Source organism: Lathamus discolor, chromosome 6 (genome assembly GCF_037157495.1).
Source record: "Lathamus discolor isolate bLatDis1 chromosome 6, bLatDis1.hap1, whole genome shotgun sequence".
NCBI lineage: Eukaryota > Metazoa > Chordata > Aves > Psittaciformes > Psittacidae > Lathamus > Lathamus discolor.
The window spans coordinates 25,048,379-25,070,463 of record NC_088889.1 but is presented as its reverse complement, the minus strand read 5'-3'; the positions used below and the strand labels follow the sequence as shown (position 1 = coordinate 25,070,463).

At 38.8% G+C, this 22,085-nt stretch overlaps 1 protein-coding gene across 10 annotated transcripts in view; it reads left to right on the top strand.

The window, feature by feature from the left end:
* Positions 1 to 22,085, top strand: part of WDR20 (WD repeat domain 20) — a 49,347-nt gene that overhangs the window by 23,489 nt on the left and 3,773 nt on the right. For 2 of the 10 annotated variants that reach the window (XM_065685207.1, XM_065685204.1), the window contains 2 exons: positions 7,125 to 7,307; positions 12,424 to 13,701. The exons of 1 other annotated variant lie outside the window; for it this stretch is intronic. In XM_065685207.1, the coding sequence (XP_065541279.1) occupies positions 12,511 to 13,701 (1,191 nt within the window). In that variant the 5' untranslated portion in view covers positions 7,125 to 7,307; positions 12,424 to 12,510. Of the gene's footprint in view, positions 1 to 7,124; positions 7,308 to 12,423; positions 15,525 to 16,002; positions 18,335 to 18,652; positions 21,675 to 22,085 lie in introns of those variants that run through there. 7 more of the 10 variants (XR_010613849.1, XR_010613848.1, XR_010613847.1 and 4 more) reach the window with 7 other exon arrangements.

Here is a 22,085-nt window from a genome sequence, read left to right as displayed (position 1 = left end):
AGTTCATGTTGTCCCGTGCAGCTTTCATCTCTTGCTCATAGTTTCTTTTGCCTTCAATTGGTGAGGAATAAGGGAAAGTGAATGTATATGCTCGTTCATACTTGTATGAACACGTGTGTTCTAGTTCATACTTGTCCTTATATGAATTGGCAGCAAATCCAGCACTAGTTGTGCTGTTGTGAGTGTCAAGCTGTTGGTGCCTCAGTTCATAGAGTTGAAAGATTAGCCAAATTTTAGAAGCAAAACTAATTTTCTTGAGGTTAACAAATGTGGCCAATCTAAAGCAGTTTCATTGAACAGTGTTGCCAAATAAAAACCTAAAATGTTCCTAACATTAATGGCTTTGCAAGGCTTGGGAGACACTCAAACTAGTCTGTGTATACACAGAGAACACCTATTATGCAACCATTAAAGCTAAGCACATTGTTCAGGTATGCAAAAAGCAGCTCTTACTTAGGAAACCATCCTTAAAGAAACCTATGGTAGATATGTGCAAATAGAGCAATTTTACAAATGGTGATTGTCTGCTGGTGTTTTATAGAATCCTAAAGAGAATTTATGCTCCTTTACTTTACAAGTATTCCCTGAAGCTTTCAGACTAGTTTATAAGTTTTTTGGGGGCTTTTGAAGTGTCCCTGAATGTGTGTTCACTTGTACAGTACCTGAAAGGTTCTTGAATCTGACTCTGGAATTTATATGTGTTCTTGTCAGACATTAAACTTTCTGCTGAGAAAGCTAAGGTCATTAGTCAGCAGTTTGTCAGCTGCCATGCAGTTATATTTGTAGGAGCCAGTTTATTGCAGATTGGCTCTGGCACTGTGAACTGCAGTGAAGTGTTTTATTACGGCTTTGTAGTTGCAGGAAGCATTGACTGGACTCTGTTGTGTCTCATATAAATTAAGCAGAATTTTTTTCTCTACATCAGCACTCTTCATAGGGAAAGACACCTAACTTGTTTCTGTAGTTTGCTTCCTGCATCAAGTTCCTTTTAAACATAAGCCAGATCTATTAAGTAAGCTGGGAGTGGCCATGTTGCTGCTGTTTTGATTGTTTCTAAGTTTAGGATTTCAGGGTTATTCAGGTAGGAAATGACCTCTGAGAGTCTAGTCTAACCTCTTGCCTAAAGCAGGGTCCGACCAGCTTGAAGCAATTGTGAAATAGCTGCAGATGATTTTATTGCTAATGTTAAGTGAGCTGTAATGTATGTTTTGTATTAAAAAAAAAATAATTTGGAAATCTACTCCTTTGATAATAATGAGAGGGCTTTCCAGTGTGAATATTGAAGCTGGTATTTCTGGCAGAAATACCTGTGTACAGGATAGAGCCCACCAGAAAATTCTACAAAAGTGCCTAGCGTAACTCTGCTTTCTTGCCATATTACTCAGCTTTCTCTGACCTTCGGCTAGCTCTGCTGTCAGGAAAAGAACACCAGCGCAGACATGGAGGAAAAATACACAAGCTGTAAGGGGCCTTATGGTTTAGTTTTCCCTGTCTTTGCTAATACAGTGAACAAGTCAGTCCTGGAATACTGCCCTGTTCATGAGGGGATACTCAGCAAGGTGCATCAGCAGGGGTTATCTTGCCTCTTTTTTCCAGCTAGGTTTTAAAGAGCATCTGTGAAGTTCAGTAAAGTTCACTTAGAAATCAATTCCTAGTATTATTACTCGTGTTACTTGTATAGCATTATAACAAGCACAGCTTTCTCAAATTGTTCTGTTTTTAGACCAGGGGCCATTAAATTCCTGGGCAGCAAAGTATTGAAGACAGATCAAGCTATGGGTAATCACTTGTGAATTCCGAGCTCCAGAAATGCTGAGGAAATTGCTTTCAAAAATACAGTGTCTTGGTTCTTTGTGTCTTCTCTTTTTATTTTGCAGTAGAGCTTTATGTACATAGCCAGTAATCTGCTGTTTAAGATCAATTAATTCTCTGGACAAGAGAGATTTTCTTAAGAGGATTTTCAGAAGTAAAATTTTTTATTGAATGTTTGTCCTCACTTCTAGGCTTAAAGACCTAATATTTTGTCTCAGTCTCACAGCTATGACCCACTGAAAGCCAGTCTTCTGGCAAATGTGATATTAAATACTACCAAGTATCTAAAGGGAACATTTTGATGACTGCAGTTGAAATTATCTGGGATAAATTACTATTTTCCTTTTTTGAACTCAGATGTTTTGTAACTTGCAATAAATTTCATTCCACTAAAATTTGCAGAAAGGTGCAAATTAAGTTAGGAAAGAAAACGTACAGGAAGAAATCACATCTGTTGAGGAGGATGTTTAAATGCTGACTTTGAAATAACATGATTCACTTTGGGAAATCTTAGTATGAAAGCTCTAAGTCTTGGATCAATAGTACATAAAAAGAATGAATCTTGGACAGGTGTTAATCTGGCTTTGACCTTAAATTTACATACAGCTATGGAACAAAGGTTATTGATGCCCATCCTAATCAGGCATTTCAGTCATCGGAATCTGAAAACTTAAATGATTTGCTTCAGACTTGCATAACTATTTTTTTATTATTATTATTTTTTATTTTCCCCATTTTCTTCCTAGTGTTTTGGTACTGAAAGTTGTGTGTATTGGGTTTTTGTGGCGAGGCTACAGGGTGGCTTCTATGGGAAGCTGCAAGAAGCTTCCCCTATGTCTGTAGAGCTAATGCCAGCAGCTCCAAGATGGACCTGCCACTGGCCAAGGCGAAGCCCGTCAGCAGCGGTGGTAGCATCTCTGGGATAACAGTTAAGAAGTGGGGGGAAAAGTGTGCAGAAGCAATTGCAGCTGGAGCAGAGATTGCTCTGTAGACCTTGATGAAGACCATGGTGGGGTGGGGTGTCTCCCTGCAGCCCATGGAGGTCTCTGGTGGAGCTGATATCCACTTGCAGCCCATGGAGGACCCCATGCCAGAGCAGGGGGGATACCTGAAGAAGGCTGCGACACTGTGGGAATCCCATGCTGGAGCAGGATCCTGCAAGGACCTGTGGCTGTGTGGAGAGAGGAGTCTGCACTGGAACAGCTTTGCTGGTAGGACTTGTGACCTCGCAGGGGACCCAGGCTGGAGCAGTCTGTTCCTGAAGGATTGCACCCCATGGGAGGGACCCATGATGGAGCAGTTCATGGGGAACTGTCTCCTGTGGAATGGAGCCCACACTGGAGCAGGGTGAGAATGTGAGCAGTCCTCCCCCTGAGGAGGAAGGAGTGGCAGAGACAATTTGTGATTAACTGACTGCAATTCCCCATTCCTCATCCACCTGCAGCGCTGTGGGGGAGGAGGCAGAGAAAATCTGGAGTCAAGCTAAACCCAGGAAGAAAGGAAGGGTGAAGGGAAAATTTTAAGATTGGGCTTTATTTCTCATTATCCTACTCTGACTTGATTAGTAGTAAATTAAACTAGTTTCCCCAAGTCAAGTCTGGTTTGCCCATGATGGTAAATTGTTGAGTGATCTTCTCCCTGTCCTTATCTTGACCCATGAGCCTTTTGTTGTATTTTCTTTCCCCTGTCTAGCTGAGGGCAGTGATAGAGTGGCCTTGGTGGGCACCTGGTGTAAAGCCAGGGTCAAGCTACCACGCTGTGGTTAAGATGTTCTATTTGACTGCCTTTCTGCTGGAAGTCATGAATTCAGGGTGAATGTGCAAATGCTGGACTGTTAGTTGTTTGGGGTTGGTTTTTTTTTCAGAGTGGGGCTAATCTTGCTAAGAGAATGTGCTGTAAGAGTTAAGTAAATGACACTAGCAAGTCCTCAAAAGAGTTACATGGTTCACACTTTATTTCTAGAGTATGAATTTATCACAAAAAACTAAATGGCAAAGTTGGTCAGTTTTTCTTCTGTAAGTAAGCATAGGGCTCTTGAGAGGGTTTAAATCTGTTCCGAGGCAGGACTCTGAAGCTGCTGATGCCCAGGGTACACAAATTTATTCAGCTGTATCACTGACTTTAGACAGGTGTTGTGTGAAATTCCTCATGTTCTTGTTGCCTGATAACCACCATTCCTTGTTGCTGTGCCCAAGGGGTACATGAAATACTCTGTATGCTGGAAAGAACGACTTCTGATGGGGGTATCAGTTGGCCAAGGTGCTAATACTAGTCTTGATTAGCTAAGATGCAGTTCAATGGCTTCAGATTTTTATTCAAAGGGAGGCTGGTATTTTTTCTTAGCCTTCTATTAGATGCTCCCTCCTTCTTTCAGTTGTGATTACAAATTGTTGCTCTCATCACGAATGGTCCACAGTGCAGTAAGCTTCTCAAAGTGGACAGGCTGAAATAGTGCTGAGTGCTTTTCTGGAGAAAATCTTCCAGGAACTGAGACAGGAAGTATGCAAATAGCTTGCTGCCAGCTCAGGTGGAGGTGAGAGTGCCTGATCTGCGTTTTTAACCTCTATGTTCAGTAACATTTAATCTCAAGATCTTTCTCTTCTCTTTTAAAGTACATCATGCTTCTGAGAGGGTGACAGCTCACATCATCTTCTTCAGTAGATAGTATCACATCCTAGGATTTGGCAGTTACAAACTTGGATCTCATGTAAAAGCTTTTTTCTGGAATTGGATCTTCCACAAAATAGCTATAGCAAATGGATTTAGTGGGGAGCTAATGAAATGCTGAGTCCTAGGCACAGCTGGATTTTGAGTAGCACTTTTCTTCTTCTTAGCAAAATCCAATTGCAACATTCTGCTGTGCAGAAATAAAGAAAATGTCTCCTAGTTCTTATGCTCATTGAGTCTACCCTGTCTTTCAATTAAGAGATACCAAGACCGGTAGAGTACTTCTGTGTTTGGAGATTTGACTTATCTCCATGAGACAACTATATTTTAACTGAAAACACTAGCTGCATGTAAATAAAAGGCGGAGCATCCCTGTCAGTAGAAGCCTGGTTAATTCTGGGTTGAATTAGTTTATTTTTACTCCATTTAAGTTCAGACAGATTGTCACTGCCATCTGGTTCCCAGAGAACAGCTATAACAAGCATGTTGAAGTCTGTGCTTAGATTTAATTTATCAGAATTTCATGTCTTGCTGGATCTGTTATCACACAATTTCCGAAGACTGGGAACTTCAGTCACGCCAAATTTGTTGGACAACAAAAACAAAAGCTAGTGATATAAAACCTCAGTCAGACGAAAGAGCAAGGTATAGTGCCAGTCTGAAAATAGCCACCTATTGATTCTTTGCTGCTGAACAGGACAGGATTCAGAAGGAGAAACACCTGGGAATATTCATGTTTTCTGCCGGCTGGGAGAGTCTGTGGTTCTCTAATTGTTCAGCATGGTTCAGGCTGAGGTCTGTTTACTTTAAAAGGGATGTTCCTTCTTAGACATTGGGTCCTGCTGGAGCCTTGGTCCAGAGGACACAACCTTGAGTCTCATAGGTTAACCTTGTTAACTCTGCATTTCTTTCTGTATGTTTCTGTAGAATGGTCTCCAGGTAGAGACGCTACCTCAGTTTTGAGAGTTAGCTCTAATTTATTTTATAATGATACAGGACAACGGAATCTTGCACAATATATGAGGTATCTGTGTGGCCTCTAGGATTTGATCTTTCAGCTTCAAATTATAGATTTACATCAGTATGTGTGTGTTCCTTGGTGGTCATGTGTCTTATCCTATGATCTCCCAGCAGAGCTAGTATTCTATTTAAGTTCTCCTTGAAGAGGTATTGCTAATACTCTTTTCTGGCTTATAATGGATTTCTGGGCTCTGGAGAATAACTTTAATTTGCTGACTTTAGAAGTTGGAATACATCATCTCGTTTGGAGTTTTCAACCATGAGGCTGTATACTTGATTAACCTGGTTTATAATAAATGCTCCAAAACAGAAGTGCATCTTTAATAGTGTTTTGTAAATATGAGTATATCATAGTTAAATTTACTTTGGAAGTGGCTCACATGACATGATTCACTGTGTAGCTAGTTGTGATTTTTCTGTATTCATTGGTCTAGTTTCTGTTTGTGTAGTTCCATTCACACTGAGGATTTGCTGCTCTTTAGACCTTATCCTCAAGGATTTAATACATTGGGGTAAGTTTCTTTTGTGCGAAGCTTGTCTTCTTCCTCAAAGAAGTTTTGTTTTGTTTATTGCTGGCATGATTTCCTCTGACTAAACAATAGTGAAAAAGTGTATGTCAGAATTAGATTCTGAGTCCCAAATCACAGCTACATCACAGGTCTGGAATATTGTTGAGTATCTGCAGCTTTCTAATTACAGACTCTGAACCTAGTAAATAGGGATTGGGAAAAAAATGAAGTTTAACCTGATGTATGATCTTGCGTATGAAATGTGTGGGTTTTAATCTCTGGGTGATGAAAGATTAGGTTGTCTTCACAAGTGATACGGGGATAAACATGGGTGACAAAACTGAAAAGGCATTTTAAATTGCTTTTCTGTTTCTTTTGACTCTTTTGATGCTTTAGTGCCAGATCTTCAGTTGTTTATATTGTAGTTCCTCAGTTTTGTTAGCAGTTATTTTGTCTTATTTTAGCACTGTATTTGAAGTCTGTGTTCAGTGTCAGAAGCACAATTACTTTGTAGCTTAATGGCTTAAAATGTGACTTATAATCACAGCATCAGCATCTTGAGTCAGTGTTCCTAGCAAAATGCTCTCCTAGGATCTAGCTGATATTTTTTTAATTGAGACCAATATCTTACATTTGTCCGTTATAAAAGGATAGGCTTACGGTACAAGAATCAGGTGATTGAAAATATGCTGTTCTTAATCCAGAATTGGTTGTACTCAATATTGAGAAAGCTGGTAATAGGAAAGTAGAAGATAACTTGCCTCTGTGATGGTATGCCTCTTCTGGCAGGAGGAGCCTTCTGGGAATATATTGTCTTGAGGACTCACTGCAGCTTTTGTACTACTGAACGGTTGTCACTGGTTTGTGACAACCTGTAAAGGCTAGGGTGTAGGTATAGTGTTTAGCAAAATTGAAAAACACAGGTATTGCATTATATGAAAAGATAGACCTTTTGACAACATCTTGGGATATCTTTGATAAATAAAAGGTTTCTTCTAAAAGCAGGATTTTGTGACTACATAAATTATTGCTTAGTACAAACCTTATTTGCAAATAGAGCTGGTTATATGCATGCATTGTGATAAACTGTTTTAACTCTGTTTGCTTTCTTTGCAGGCTGCGGACTTGAGTAAACCAATAGACAAAAGGATATACAAAGGAACACAACCTACATGCCATGACTTCAATCACTTAACAGCCACAGCAGAAAGTGTCTCTCTTCTAGTGGGCTTCTCTGCAGGCCAGGTCCAACTTATAGACCCTATTAAAAAAGAAACTAGCAAATTATTTAATGAGGAAGTAAGTAGAAATCTTAACATTGTTGCATGCAATGTGTTTGTGGTATCAAAGATCCTAGATTCTTAAAGTTCTGTAGGTGACTCTGTCTATAAAGCTTATTGTTCAGTCACCACCTTTGTTTTTTCAGCTGTTTCATTGTCTTGAAATAGCTACACAAAAACATTATTCATGAAGAAATCTTTTGGGGTTAAGATTAAAAATTAGGACTTTCTAGTTTGTGCAGTACTGTGACTAGTGTTAATTACAGTTAACTGAGGAGAAAGAGTCTGCAGATCTAAATGCTGCTGCATGTGCTCTGCAGTCAGCTGTTTCTGAGGCTTCTGGTTCTGAATGAAGAAGAAAACATTTATTTCCTATTTAATTAATATTCTAGTCAACATATTAAGTAAGGTGAACATACTAATTTTTATGGGTTGGATGTTATAGCAGACACTGTCTGGATCAAGGATTCCCATAGGCTTGCATGGGCAAGACTAAGATATCAAGCTATATGCTGCATAGAAAAAGCCAAAGGCTTGTGAGGTCTTAGCCATGTGATGTTCCTGAAAGAAACTCTTAATCTACTTTTTTTTGCTGCTGTGTGGTAAGACGATAGAAGGGGGTAATGTTGGGGGTACTAATGCCTAGTTACTGGGCCACTGACTCCCGTTATCTGGTAGTAGTGGCATTCTTAGAATTTTAAGTGTCTGGATGCGAACAAGGAAGGAAATCTGGTAACTGGTATAACTTTTGACAGCACTTTCTGCAGAGGATAGCAATAGGAATTTGGGTGGGTTGGAGGAGATGATTCATATTTTTCGGGTGTGGGGGTTTCTTTCTCCCTTTTGTGTTTTAATCTAGCTGCAGGTGAACTGTGGGGGGTAATAGCAAATAGCAAAGAGCTTTGGTGGTTGGTTTGTTTTCGTGGATGTGTTGTCGGTTTGGTTTTTTTTTTTTAGTTGATTGGTTGGGTGTGGGTTGGTTTTGGGGGGTTTTTGTTTTTGTTTTTTTTTTGGGGGGTTTTTTTTTTAGCTATTTGAAATCTGGATAAAAGCTTTGCAGATAAAGGTAAGCCTTGCTCAGCTTTCAAACTGAGCAAGCATATCTTTCCCACCTCAGAGACATGTGTTGCCTCGCTCTGTCTTTGTGCAAAGAAGGTTGAACTATTGTTCTCAGTGGGGATGTTTTATAATTAGAGCTAATTCCTCCTCAGATTTCTAAAAGTAGCTACAGCTGGATCAGAAGAGGGGTGCTTTTCTTCTTACCTAGCATTTTCCCACCTGCTCTGTCTGCTTGTCTCGAGTGGGAAACAGTGCTGGAGACTCTCTTAATGTTGCAGAGTACTCTGGTAGAAACCTCTGCATACATAGCTGAAATGTTCATTTTAGCGTTGTCGTAACAGCCTTCTGTCAGCACTACCGCACTCCCCTTTACACCTCCTCCTCCCCACACCAGAAAAAAACCCAAAACTACAATCTACCCCAAACCAAAAAACACCAAACTTACCACTGGGAGCGCTGATTTGGATGGGAACAAGTTATTTGTGTAAGTACAGCTTCAACTTAATGTTGCATGGTAATAGTGCAGGTATTACAGATGGCATTAGAAGTACCATAACAGCTAGAGTTTCATACCACAGAACAATTCCCACTCTTGTAGTTGAACTGTGGTTGCTTTGGGAAAAACTTCTGCTGACGTATTTAATAAAGGTGCAGTGTGTGTTCACGTGCCTTTGTTATTTACTGCCTAGTCTCTACAGTTTGAAGAACTATATAGCCTGCAGTGAAGCTTGTGGTAGCCCACAAGTGATAGAAGCATGGAAGCCGCTTCCATTCGCCACTATTGTGTTTTCTTTCTCTGGAAGCATTACTTCCCTGTGGTGGGAATGCATCCTTTGGCAGTTTGGTGGAAAGTAGAAGAGATTATCTGTTTTCTACAAAGCTAGCATAAGGATTTGCTCAGTGCTACCAAAACTACGTGCAGAGTAGGCTAGAGTTAAATAACAAGTTCTTGTTTTCTGCACTGATGTTATCTGCAGGTAGAACCAATTCTAAAACTCTGTATTTTTGATCTGTGAGTTACATTATTGAAGTTTGGCCTGGAAGTGTTTGGAAGTTCGGGCTTGCAGCTAAAAGCCATTTCAGAGGAAGATTAGTGAGCATTGAGTTGGAGCCAGTTTGCTTCAAGATGAATGTGGCTGTTGGGTTGAGTGTTTGAGAATAAACATGTCTTCATAGGCAGAAGGTGGTGTAAACAAGGGTTCATATATTTTGACAGATTTAGTATAAATGCTGGAGGTAACAGAATTCACCACCTGGCCTATTAGTAATTTGGTGATTCAGGTAGCCCAGAGCTGTCTTTTGACTATCACCTGTGGTAAAGCAATCAGGATAGCACTTAATCATATGTGATATGTGAAATAACTTTACCTGTTATAACGCAAAGTTATGTTGAACTTAAAATGCAAAGACTTTAATGCAGCCTTAACTTGTTACTCTCTAATTCTGTTGATATAGAAGACCACTGGGACTTGAAAGGCTGATATGAGTGCTACTATAAAGCTTGTGGCTGCCTACCTAAATCAGTCTGTAACAGCAGCAGTATTCCTTCTCCTGTGTCAGAATTTAATTAGTGGTATTTTCTCATTTCCAAAACCAACCAAGTATGCCTCACAGATTCAGTTGTTTATTCTCAAGTTAGCAAATTGAATTATGATTCTTTCATCTTACTCTTTTCTTTATTTTAACTAAAATCTTAAGTTGCATTTTTATTTCCTAATCAGCTTTTCTATACCTGTGTTGCCAAAGCTCTTTGTCAGACCTTAATGCACATTCTTGATTGTCTCAGTTTTTTCACTCCTTGTGGCCTATGCTTATAATTTTGTCCCTTCAACCTTGTGCAAAATGTGGCTGCCAGGATAATCTTGGCCTGCCTTGTCTTTCTGACTTGTAACTGAAGCTCCTTCACTTATTATTCCTGCACCAAACTGGACATAAGCTCCTTATCCCAGTTACCTCCCTGATTGCTTTGTACTGCTTTCAGTCCATTTTTGTAACGCAGCTGTTGGTCATACTGACTTCAGGTCTTGTTCCGCTGTGCTGCAGAAGTGCCTGAGCCCAGCTGAAAGCTTCTAAAACTTCAGGAAGTGCTAAATTTAGAGTTTTTATCATCTTGCTGAATTTAAAGCTCTGCTAGTTGAGAAAAGGATGAGTTGTATGTAGTCAGTTGCTACGTATCAGCTTAAAGTCTAGCTTAGCTGAAGGAGACAAGATGCAGAGAATCTGTTCTCATTGCAGATGGCAATCTTCTGTTTTGTTCATGTTCTCCTTGAAGTAAAGATCAGGATTCCAGGATTCCTATACAGTATTTAAGATTGTGTAGCCTAACGTTATTATGGACTTAAAATATCATTTCTAGTATACAAGTTGAGCAACTGCTCTTCTGAGTAGAGGGTGTATGTCAGGTTGAGCTGCTCTAGCACAGGAGAGCAAGAAATTGTGCTGTGTTGCTGTGTTAGCGATAGTTTCATGATGAGGAGACTTTTGCTTCTAGCAAGCCAGCTGGGCTGATGTTCTCTGACTGTATTCTCTTGGTGTGTACCAGGTAACTATCTAATACTCGATACCATCATTACTAAAACATGAATAGTAAATATCAATGAACACATGACAAACTACCTAAAATATCACAACAGACGCTAAGAATGTGTTATTCTGAAGTTACTGCATTTGAGGAAAAGCCCAGATTGTTATATACCTCAGTTCTCAAGTACAAAATGTCTAATTTAACTAATGAAAAATCACAGGAGAGAGGCTTCCTGGTCTTAACACTGAGCAGGAAAAGTATATGCAAAAGTATGCTCTAAAATGATCAGATGCTGCTTTCCAGTGTTAGGTACAGGCCCAGAATGGATAAGAGTCAATACGTTGTCCATTAGTTTGGGTTTTGCTTGGTTGGGGTTTTTTGGTTTGTTGGGGTTTGTTTTTGTGATAAACAGCATAGCGAGGGTTTAGGGTTGTTTTGGTGTAGGTTTTTTGTTTGGTTTGTTTTTCTTCTTTGGTGGTGTGGGTTCCCCCCCCCCCCCCCCCCAGTTTTTGGTTTTTGTTTGTTTCGTTGGTTTTTAACATTTCTGTAACTTGTCCTGGTCTTTGCATTCTTGCTGTTAGTGTAGCTCACCTTTTCTTTCAGCCTGTTATCAGTCTTATGTCAAATGCAAATCTTCAGTGTGCATGTAAAGAATTACTTGTCTCCAAGTGGCATTTGAGTCATGCTATGGCCAACTTGGTATGTTTTAGAAGTCCACCAGAGCTACACTAGCATATTGAAGGAGTCAGACTTTATCTCTCAGTTCTTACAGAATTGAAGACATGATCAGGAATGCTTGTTTAATGTGTGTGTTCATTCTTTTGCAGTGGTAGACTCTATTAAAAAGGAACTTGTAAGGTGGTAACTGAGTGGTCCTTGGCTAATGAAAGAAAAGTAATTGGAGGGTGGGGATTCCCAGGTGAAGAGTATGTGGTGCCTTTTCAATTCATTTACTGAACCTTGTGCATTTAGTTACTAACTTTCCAGCCACCTGATAATAGGGTGAATGTGTCTGTAGCTTTTCCTCCCTGAATCAGTAAAACCTGGTAAAGGCTCCTAAAGCCTCCTTTTTTTAATTTCTTCTTCAGAGGATGGATCTTATTTGTGATTTCAAGTAAAACCGGAGTCTGAATTTACTGTTACTGATTTGTAACCTATGTAGTATGGATCAGTAACTGCCTTTTTTCCCTTTAGCTAAATCTGTATTTTCTTGATTTGTTTCCTTTTCAAGCTCTTCAACCTACACAGTGAAAAATAAAGCTAAGAACACTGCCTTTAGATTCATAACAACAGATTGGCTTGATTGAAGTTTGTTCTTTGTGGAATGTGACTGGACCATAATAACAACCTTTGGTAGCACTTTATCTAAAAATAATTTCTTCTTTACTGCCTGATGATAAGTTTTTGCAAATGCAGTAACATAGCTCCCTCCTAGAAAGCTGAGTTCACTTTTGTTCCCCATCCCACTCCCTCCCCAAGCTGAGATTTACCGTTAATCATTAAAACTTTAATTTTCAGACTTTCTGATGTGTATCTTCTTTGTTTTTCGCAGAGACTAATAGACAAGTCCAGAGTAACCTGTGTAAAATGGGTACCAGGTTCGGAAAGCCTTTTCCTAGTAGCTCATTCCAGTGGCAATATGTACTTGTATAACGTGGAGCACACTTGTGGTACCACAGTCCCGCACTACCAGCTACTTAAACAAGGAGAAAGCTTTGCAGTTCACACTTGCAAGAGTAAATCTACAAGAAACCCTCTGCTTAAATGGACAGTAGGTGAGGGTGCCCTGAATGAATTTGCGTTTTCACCAGATGGGAAGTTCTTGGCATGTGTGAGCCAGGATGGTTTTCTTCGCGTGTTTAACTTTGATTCAGTGGAATTGCATGGTACAATGAAAAGCTACTTTGGAGGACTGCTGTGCGTGTGTTGGAGTCCTGATGGGAAATACATAGTGACAGGTGGAGAGGATGACTTGGTAACAGTATGGTCTTTTGTGGACTGTCGAGTAATAGCGAGAGGCCACGGACATAAGTCATGGGTCAGTGTTGTTGCATTTGATCCATATACCACTAGTGTAGAAGAGAGTGACCCGATGGAATTTAGTGGAAGTGATGAGGATTTCCAAGACCTTCATTTTGGCAGAGATCGAGCAAATAGTACTCAATCTAGGCTATCCAAAAGGAACTCTACAGACAGTCGTCCAGTAAGCGTTACGTATAGATTTGGTTCCGTAGGCCAGGACACACAGCTCTGTTTGTGGGATCTTACAGAAGATATCCTCTTCCCCCACCAGCCTCTCTCAAGAGCAAGGACACATACAAATGTCATGAATGCCACAAGTCCACCTGCTGGAAGTGGTGGAACTAACCCAGGAAGTAATGGAAACAGTATCACGACACCTGGAAACTCTGTACCCCCTCCTCTTCCACGGTCAAACAGCCTTCCACACTCTGCAGTCTCAAATGCTGGCAGTAAAAGCAGTGTCATGGATGGTGCCATTGCTTCTGGCGTTAGTAAATTTGCAACCTTATCGCTACACGATCGGAAGGAAAGACACCATGAAAAAGATCACAAGAGAAATCATAGCATGGGACATATATCTAGCAAGAGCAGTGACAAACTGAACCTAGTTACTAAAACCAAAACGGACCCAGCTAAAACTTTGGGAACACCTCTCTGTCCCCGAATGGAAGATGTTCCCTTGTTAGAGCCTCTTATCTGTAAAAAGATAGCACATGAAAGACTGACTGTGTTAATTTTTCTTGAAGACTGTATAGTCACTGCTTGTCAGGAGGGATTTATTTGCACATGGGCAAGGCCTGGTAAAGTGGTAAGTTTTAATCCTTAATGCTGCATCAAAGAACTAGAACTCTGAATAGGTAGTTTTCTTGAAATATAAATGAATGTTGACTATAAAATTTCTTTATGCTTAATGTAAAAAAAAAAAAATCCTCAGAGCCATACTTTTGGATACTGCATGCCATATTTCTGAATGATTTGAAGTGTCTTGGATACAATTAAGTATAGTTGCCTTCCAGCAGAAAAAATAAATACTGTGCATCTAAACTATTGATCAGTGTTCTTATACTTAAGCATAACCACAATATGGTGAAAGCTATTTATGAGAAGATTGAAGTAAAACCTGTCCATCACTAAAATAATGATAATCCTTCTAATGTTTTCTTCAAAATACAACACTTCTAGTGAGAGTAGCTTGTGAAAAGCTGCAGCTTTTAAGTCTAATGAGAAATACGAGCCTCTGAAAAAAAATTTAAACCAAAGTGTTTTATTCCTCTATCCTTTTCTGTGGTGGCCTGCCTTTAATGTAAAATCACTTCTTATTAAAGCATCAGTCATTTTATGCACAAATTTGCTAGCCTTTTACTGACTGTAGCTTACGCTCTTGAAATTGTGACTCAGTATAATCAAAGGACTTAATTTTAGCCAGGTCTTGATTTATGTATTTGTTAAATTAGGGAAAACTATGCCAGCTTTCTCTGAGTAGTTTCAGTGTTACGTTACTGTTGGTTTTGTTAGGCAGTCTGATCATCAACAGACTTACAGTTTTTGATGGCACTTATTCTATCAGTTGAACCTTCATTAAGATATACTGCTAGTTTTAAATCTTGTTAATGCACTTGAACACAGATAAAACTTCATTTTTCTTCTGTCCAATGCATAGCAAGCTAAATTTTGAATGAAGCTAACCATGGTGATTATTTTGTTATAAAGTACTTTGTGCTACAATAGCTCTTTTTGCCAGCAACATTTTAAAGGAAAACAGCTATGAAAACATCACCAGAGTTGATCTAGCAAAAAAGACCATTATTTTTGTGAAAATGTAGGTTATCACCTGTAGAAAATTAAGTAATCTGCTAATAACCATGTTGGGCAGCCTAAATGAAAATCTGCTGTTCATTAGGTTCATACAGCTTTTAACCATTTGGTTCATAAATCTGACTTTTGAAGTGGAGGTACTGTATATATTTATATACCACATCTTCACTGATAGAAACTTTTAAGTAACTCAGTAATTTTTCTTAAACCTGTTTGTATAGTGTAATTATCTTTGAGATGTTATCAAATTTGTCACAACACAGGTATGCACAGAGAGCTATGTCTGCTCTGCATCTTAATGCATAGTTGAAGGCTGAATCTAAACCTAAAAGCTGTAAGCCCTTTTCTGGGGAGAAGGAAGAAGAGTGTTACCTAAAACTGTTTTTTGCCTCAGAACTACAGAGCCAGCATTAATTTAATTACAAAAAAACCCCAACCAAACAAAGAAAACCCCGAAAGACTCAACTGTTTAAAATGTTTGTCCTGAATGCAAATACTAAAGCAGTTATCACTTCTGTGACTCGGTGCAATTCACGTCTCATGAATCAACTTTATACACGTACAGCACTGCCTCAGATTTCTAGTGTGCCCTATATTGTCCTTTTGTTCTCAAACTCCTTTACATACTACTAAACACTACACTGTTAAATTACTTCCAGTGGCTGAGGTGGGTTTTGTTAGGCTGGGTATAACTTAAATATTTTTGTGTATTGACTTTGATTTGGAATATGACATTTCAAATATTTCAGAGATAAAGTATGCAGTACCAAAAATCAGGATTTATGTATTGGCCAATGTGGAAAACTTTAATTACAGGTAAGTAATTTTCATGCTGAAGTTATCACTTTCAAAATTAATATATTGCACACTGATGTAAATGCCATATTGTTTAGGAAGTATTTACTTAGAAATTTTGAAATGAATTTGTTTTTTTTTTTTTGATTTCACTTGCATTTCTAGTGAGCTCACTCTGCTGGTAAAAACTAAACTTTGGTGGCATGTTTACAGGGCTTCGATAGGAAAATATTTGTGCCAGAAGGACTTTATGAGCATCCTTTTTGTTTATGGGAAAGCACTTAATAATTTTATTTAATGAAAATTGTTGAAGTATAAAACACTCGTGGTAATGTCTTTCTTACTGGGTTATATGCCATCATTTCCATTTTGCCAGCTGTTTTATCCTAGTCTGTCCCTTTACTCTGGGGTTTAAAGCTGCTATTTCTAGTCTTCCTTTTGAAATGTGGGTCCCCAAGTGATCCTGAAACTCCATCACTTTTTTGTCTGCCAACTCTAGAGTGAAAGCCTCTGAATCTTGCTGCTTCTTCCATCATTGCCTCTGAAGGCCTTCATTAAATTCATGCCACTGCCAGTCTAAAGAAAGAATTGGATGGAAAACTGAAGCAGGCTTGCAGTGTCCAACATAATTTCCATTGAGCCAGCGCTACCTTTCTCTCTCATTTTGAATAGCCATCAAAAGATGTGCTGGATAATTGGACAGTGTATGACAAGTTCTCTTCTTTTTTCTGGTTGGGCTGGTGCTGCCCTTAGTGGGGAGGTGAAGGGGGAGAAATAAATGCCTCTTTAGATGTCATCCTTATGGTATTTATTAGGCTGTACAGCCCTTTCAGAGGGGCCTGACAGTTGGTTTATAAACTTTCTAAATTGCTACCTTTGTGTATACATAATCATACCTTGAGCTTCCTCACTGGATATACCGTTCCTGCATTGCACTTCCAGAACTGCTCTACTAACGCCCGCTCAGAGTGAGGTGAAGTGAATGGCAAAATTCAATTAGAAACAAGGTGAATGAGGCTCAGGGTTCATTAGTTCCAGTTTTTACTCTTGTTTTTTGTTAGCCTGTGTCTATGGAAGAAGGTTCAGGGTGGTGAGAAAAATAGATTGCCTTAGCAAGAGTAAGAACTTTCTTCTCAACATGGTAACAATTAGCTGTTGCCTCTTCCCCCCGCCCCCATCTTTCCTAGGCCCTGCTGAGAACTCTAAATGGGATTATAGAAGTGTTGTATTCATTTGAAAACACAGAAAAGTAATTTTAAAGGAACCAAGGTAAACTTCATGTGCTATCTTTGTAGCTACTTCAAACTGAGTTACAGGACTTGCAGAAGCAATTAAAAACAAAAAACCCCACTCAAAAATAACCCACAGAACTCCTGAAAAACCAAAGTGGTACCTGGATATGCAAATCAAGCTTTCTCTGAACTTAGCGATCAGAGGAGCTATCTGTGTGATTCCTGTGTTTGATTTCAGAATTAACTATTGATCATCTTGTACAGTGACTCCATGTTATCTAAGTGAAATTTGGTGATGAGTTTCCTTTGTAAGAAAGCTCAAGGTAAGATTGGCCGGAGAATGAACAGGTGAAATGGCAGTGTATAACCTGGCAAGATAAACATGCTACCGTTTTGTAAAACAAATGCACATGGAAGTTATTTATTTGATTTATTGTACAGGAGAGCTTAGACTTAAATTATAGCATCCTTGAATTTTCTAGTTAACTACAATTGTAGTACAGTATCATGTTTTAGTATGACTTCTGTTTTAGTGAAAGTACTTAAACATTCATGTACTATATTTGAGTGAGATGAGCAGCTATACATACTAATTCTTCCTCAATGGAAAGGAGCATTTCATCATTACAATTGAAGTTCAATTGCTGGTATTTAAGTACTATCAAATAGATTTCTTTCAACGTGATACGGTATCTGTATAAACTTCAGGGATGATTATAGTAAAACTGAAACACAGCTATATGACTTCAGGTTACCATCCTAAGATTTGAAGCTTTCTGTAATGTGCATAATAGCAAAGTTGCACATAGCATACCTGCATTGTCAGGGTGAATTTAAACCTAGAACACTGGTGTGATATTTATAGCAAGGTATGTGTGTTTGCACGTGCGTGAGGAGGTGTGACTAGTGGCTCGAATACAGCCAGGAGAGATCATAACCCTGTAAAGGCTTTATGATGAGGATGTCTGGATTAGGAAAAAACATTACTTTTACTAAACACTTTTTAGAAAACCCATGTTCTGAATTATCACCTCTTCAAAATATGTACTTGGAATGACTGTATACGTCTGCCCCTTTAACAACATAAAGCTACTAAATTAATATTTAAAATGCTGGCCTGCTTATGTTACAGTAATAAAATTTGTGTCAGTTAATTTACTGTCAATTTACGTGTAAACATTAAACAATATTTTTTCTGCATTTTATGAATTCTGTATACTGGAGTTTGTTAAAGATTGACATGTTAGGTGATACTGTACAAAACTGTATTGACTACCTTTAGTGAAAATCAGAAGTAAAATTCATATGTATTTCCTTTTTACACTTCCATCTAATTTCTTGACAACTTGAATAAATTTCATAGAGCCTTTCTAACATGAACTATTGTTAATTTAACTGTTGCAATAATTAAGCTTTAAGAAGTATTGTTGGTATATTTATAATTTTAATCATGTTTGTTTCATACTGCTTATTTTTAGCTGTTCTGTTGTCACTGTTACAGCTGAAGAACTTTACTAAATACTTGACATTACAAAATAACTTGCTGGGGTTGTCCTCTGTATACTGATGTTAAATAAAAATGTGTGATTGAACTGTAAATGTAGATAACTTTCAATAGTCCTTTCCACATTTGAGTTTTAATTTATCTTGCAGTCCTTAGGTGGTCTTATGATAACATAATGTGCTTAACAAATGGCCACAATGAAAGCTGTTAACTTGCCATATTTTAAAGTAAGAAAATAATCGCATCCTGTAACCTGTTCTGAGTAAATATTTCACTTCATCTCAAGATGATGCGTATGTTTTGATGTTTAAATCTTGCTGATAAGGTCATATCTCATGATACTTATGTTTTTTTAGGACTAGAGTAATATGAAATAGCTTACCAAACGACTTCTAGAGCTGGTTTAAACTCAGATTCAGTTAAACACAGACATATTTAGATCCTCTCTGCCTACCTGTCAAATAGGAGCTGGGGCAGAGTGGTGTTTATTCTAGGACTCTACAGGAGCTCTTTCCTCTGTGGACTTTGGTGCAGGGTATGTTCTTTATTCCAGCCTTGGATCTTGATATTTACCTAATGAGTGCTGAATTTACAGCCCTGCAGGTATGGCTGACTCAGGCGATTCAGGTGGTTCTGTCTAGAAAAGCTGTGGCTAGTCTGGAACTAAGCTCGTCTCAACTAAAACTATAAACCAGTCCAAAACTCTGGCTGCAAAATTTCTTGGAACCAGTTTAGATGAAGACTTAAGATGTTCCCCTTCCATCTGAGTGGACTAGGGATTGCATCACTGTTGCAGCTGTGGTTCTGTGTTAACCCGTGAAGGAGCCAAAGAAATTACACTTACTAAAGTGTTTCAAAGGCACTTTTGAGAAATTTCAGTTAACTGTTGAGAAGCAGTTAGCTACTTTAGGCCGAGACTTACTTGAGGTAGGACTCCGTTAATCTGTTAAGCAAAAATGCTCTGTAGAATAAAGCTGAGGAAATCAATCTGTCTTACGTGAACTTAAGAACTTTCTGGTACTTCAGAAGGTATGGACTGACCACTGTGATGGTGTGTGTATATATATGTGTGTGTGTATATATATATATATGTACATGTATTTACATATATATATATAAACGTACAGGTATAAAGAATAAGTACCAATAGAGGAACAAAATGAAATCCATCCTTAGAGCTTCTGGGAACATCCAGTTACATTGAATGATGCAAGAACTGGTTGGTCAAACTAGTTTCTCAGCAGTCAATGCAAGGATGAAATGAAACTATCTTCCACAAGTTCTGTGGTCATAGAAGATACTTTGGCAAAAGATGTTTTGGAACATGAAAGTTATCTTGCTTGTCTTTAATACCATTGCTCAAAAATCTTGAGGAAATAACTTATATGTTGACATTATTTTCTGTGTTTTGAAGTTGGGTTTTTGGTAAGTGCTCATCGACCTTACCCAGTTCATTTGGCTCATTTCTTCTCCTGCTAAGACCACACTTATTTTACAACTAACCCAAATGGTATTGCTTTAAATCATGCTTTTCCCTGATATTTTCCCTGATTTAGCTCAATTTCATTCTTTTCTAATCTGAAAATTTTAAATCTTAGTGGCTTTTGTATTTGAGGAAGCTGGAGAAGCCCTTAAGTATGTGAGCCCTTACTACCGAAATTAAGCTTAAGGTTCTATTGCTCAAGCCAGATCAGATTTCTGCTGGCAAAAGCCTTTCCTGCTTTTCCCAGCACACCAGAGAAAATTTTTTGCAATGAGAACAATCCCCCACTGGAATAATCTCCCTGGGGAAATGCTGGATTCCCCAGCACTGGACACTTCCAAGATTATGCTGGGCAGGGTGTTGGGCTATCTTGTCTAGGTCGTACTTTGCCTAGAAAGTTGGACCAGATGATTCTTGAGGTCCCTCCCAACCTAGTAGTCTATGATTCTGATTCACGTAGTTGCATCTTACTGTTTTTTCTCTTGCATCTGTGTATCTTCCATTTGCCAGTCCTATGTTGGTCTTGAAGCACTCTTGCCTAATGCCACAAGGCAGGTATTTAGTTAGTTTGCTGGCTTTCTAGCAGGCTTAATTTTTCTTTTTGTTGGCAATGAATAAAATGGTGATACACCTCCCAGGAGAAGAAACTTCATGTACACAGAGAAGTCAAAAGTGAAACTTCCTTGATGCTGCTACATGCTTTTAGCAGTATTTAATGGTTTAAGCATTTATACTTTCCTGTAACAGTACTAGAACAAAGAATTAAAAAGGCAAACAGAAGACAAATAATACACTTAAAACTCTGTTTAGTGAATACATAATGTAAAGTTATCAGCTTTGCTGTATCCCCCTGAATACCATACAAAATATATCTTGTATGTTATGTAAATGTTCAGCATGTGCTTCCTTGAACATTCTCAATTGATTTTTATGACTCCATTATGTTAGCATCTTGATTTAGTGAGTATATGCGGTTCAGAGACTTGTGCTAATAAACGCTGAGTCATTTGGATAAGAAACTGTTGGAGATCTTGTTCATGTAACTCTTAACCCATTCAGCTGATTTGACTACAGAATTGTAAACAAATGTGAAAAATCTCCCTCTGTTTTGGCATTTTGCTATTGCTCAAGTGCTGCATTGGACTGTGGGCTCTTCTGTCAAAGGTCCAGATGACTTTTTTCAGATTCCTTCAGGAATATCGCACTTCTGGACAGGAATAAATTACAGGAATTTTTATTTACAGGAAGAAATATGGAATACTCTTCCAATAATAAATCCCCATTATTTCATATACTAGCAATAGCAGAAATGCTTTAACAAATCAGTGCTATTTTTGTATGGGCAGTGATTAATTCAGGCTTTTTTTTTAAACCTTGGTTTAATTGTATCAGTGAAGTGCACTGGAGACTTCAAAAACCCAGGGTTTTTTTTTGTGTTGGTTGTTACATTGGACCCTTTGATTTTTCTACTCTTTGAGTTCTAAACAGAGAGTAGGCAAGGGCTGCAGAGTTCTGACAGCAGTCCAGCAAGCCACTGAGCAGCAGCTGAGCTGTTTGGCTGGAGGAGGGCGAAGGCTAAGCGTGTGCCAGGAGCACTGTGAGGTAGCACATTGCCATCCATTTCCCATCTCCTGCTCATGTGTTCAGACTTGCAGTTTATTTTCTATATTAGTGAAACTGCATATGATTGTATCTTTGGCTCCAGTGAGTCCTGTTCTAATTCACATGAAGAAAATACTGACTCAGCAGTTACTGATGCCTTTTTTTTTTTAATATTAATATTTAATATTTACTGGTATCTTCCTGACTTTTTTATTTTTTTAAAAACACAGCCGTTCTGGACTCATGTTTCATAGTTTCTGTTGTGAAACCTTGTGTTCCAGGTCTTTAGGGGGAAAAAACCCAGACTCTGGCTGAAGCATATGTAGAATTCTGTAAACACCAATACCCCCCCCCCCCAGTCTGTTGTAAGCATGATTAACCCCAAGTCTGATGTGGGCCTTTCTGGACAGGAGGCAGTTGTGCATGCTACAGCTGTCAGTGGAAAGGACCTTTTGGCTCATAATTGTTATGGCTTCTCATTCCTACCTGTGCACACCTATTTTTATTGACCATGCCAAGTCCTGAGTGTTTAGGGAAGTCAAAGAATGCAGAGACAAACCTGGAACAGACCTTGCAACTGGCACTGAAACAGCCTGCATGCAGTACTCTCCCTTTGCTAACTGATGTAAGAAAAACACCCTCCTCTGCGAAAGAAGCACGTTTCAGCTGTAGAGTATTCCATTATGATGGCAGAAGATGCAGGACCTACTTGGAGAGCCCCCTCTGAGGATTGCTTTAGCAAATTTCTGACTTGGGTCTCC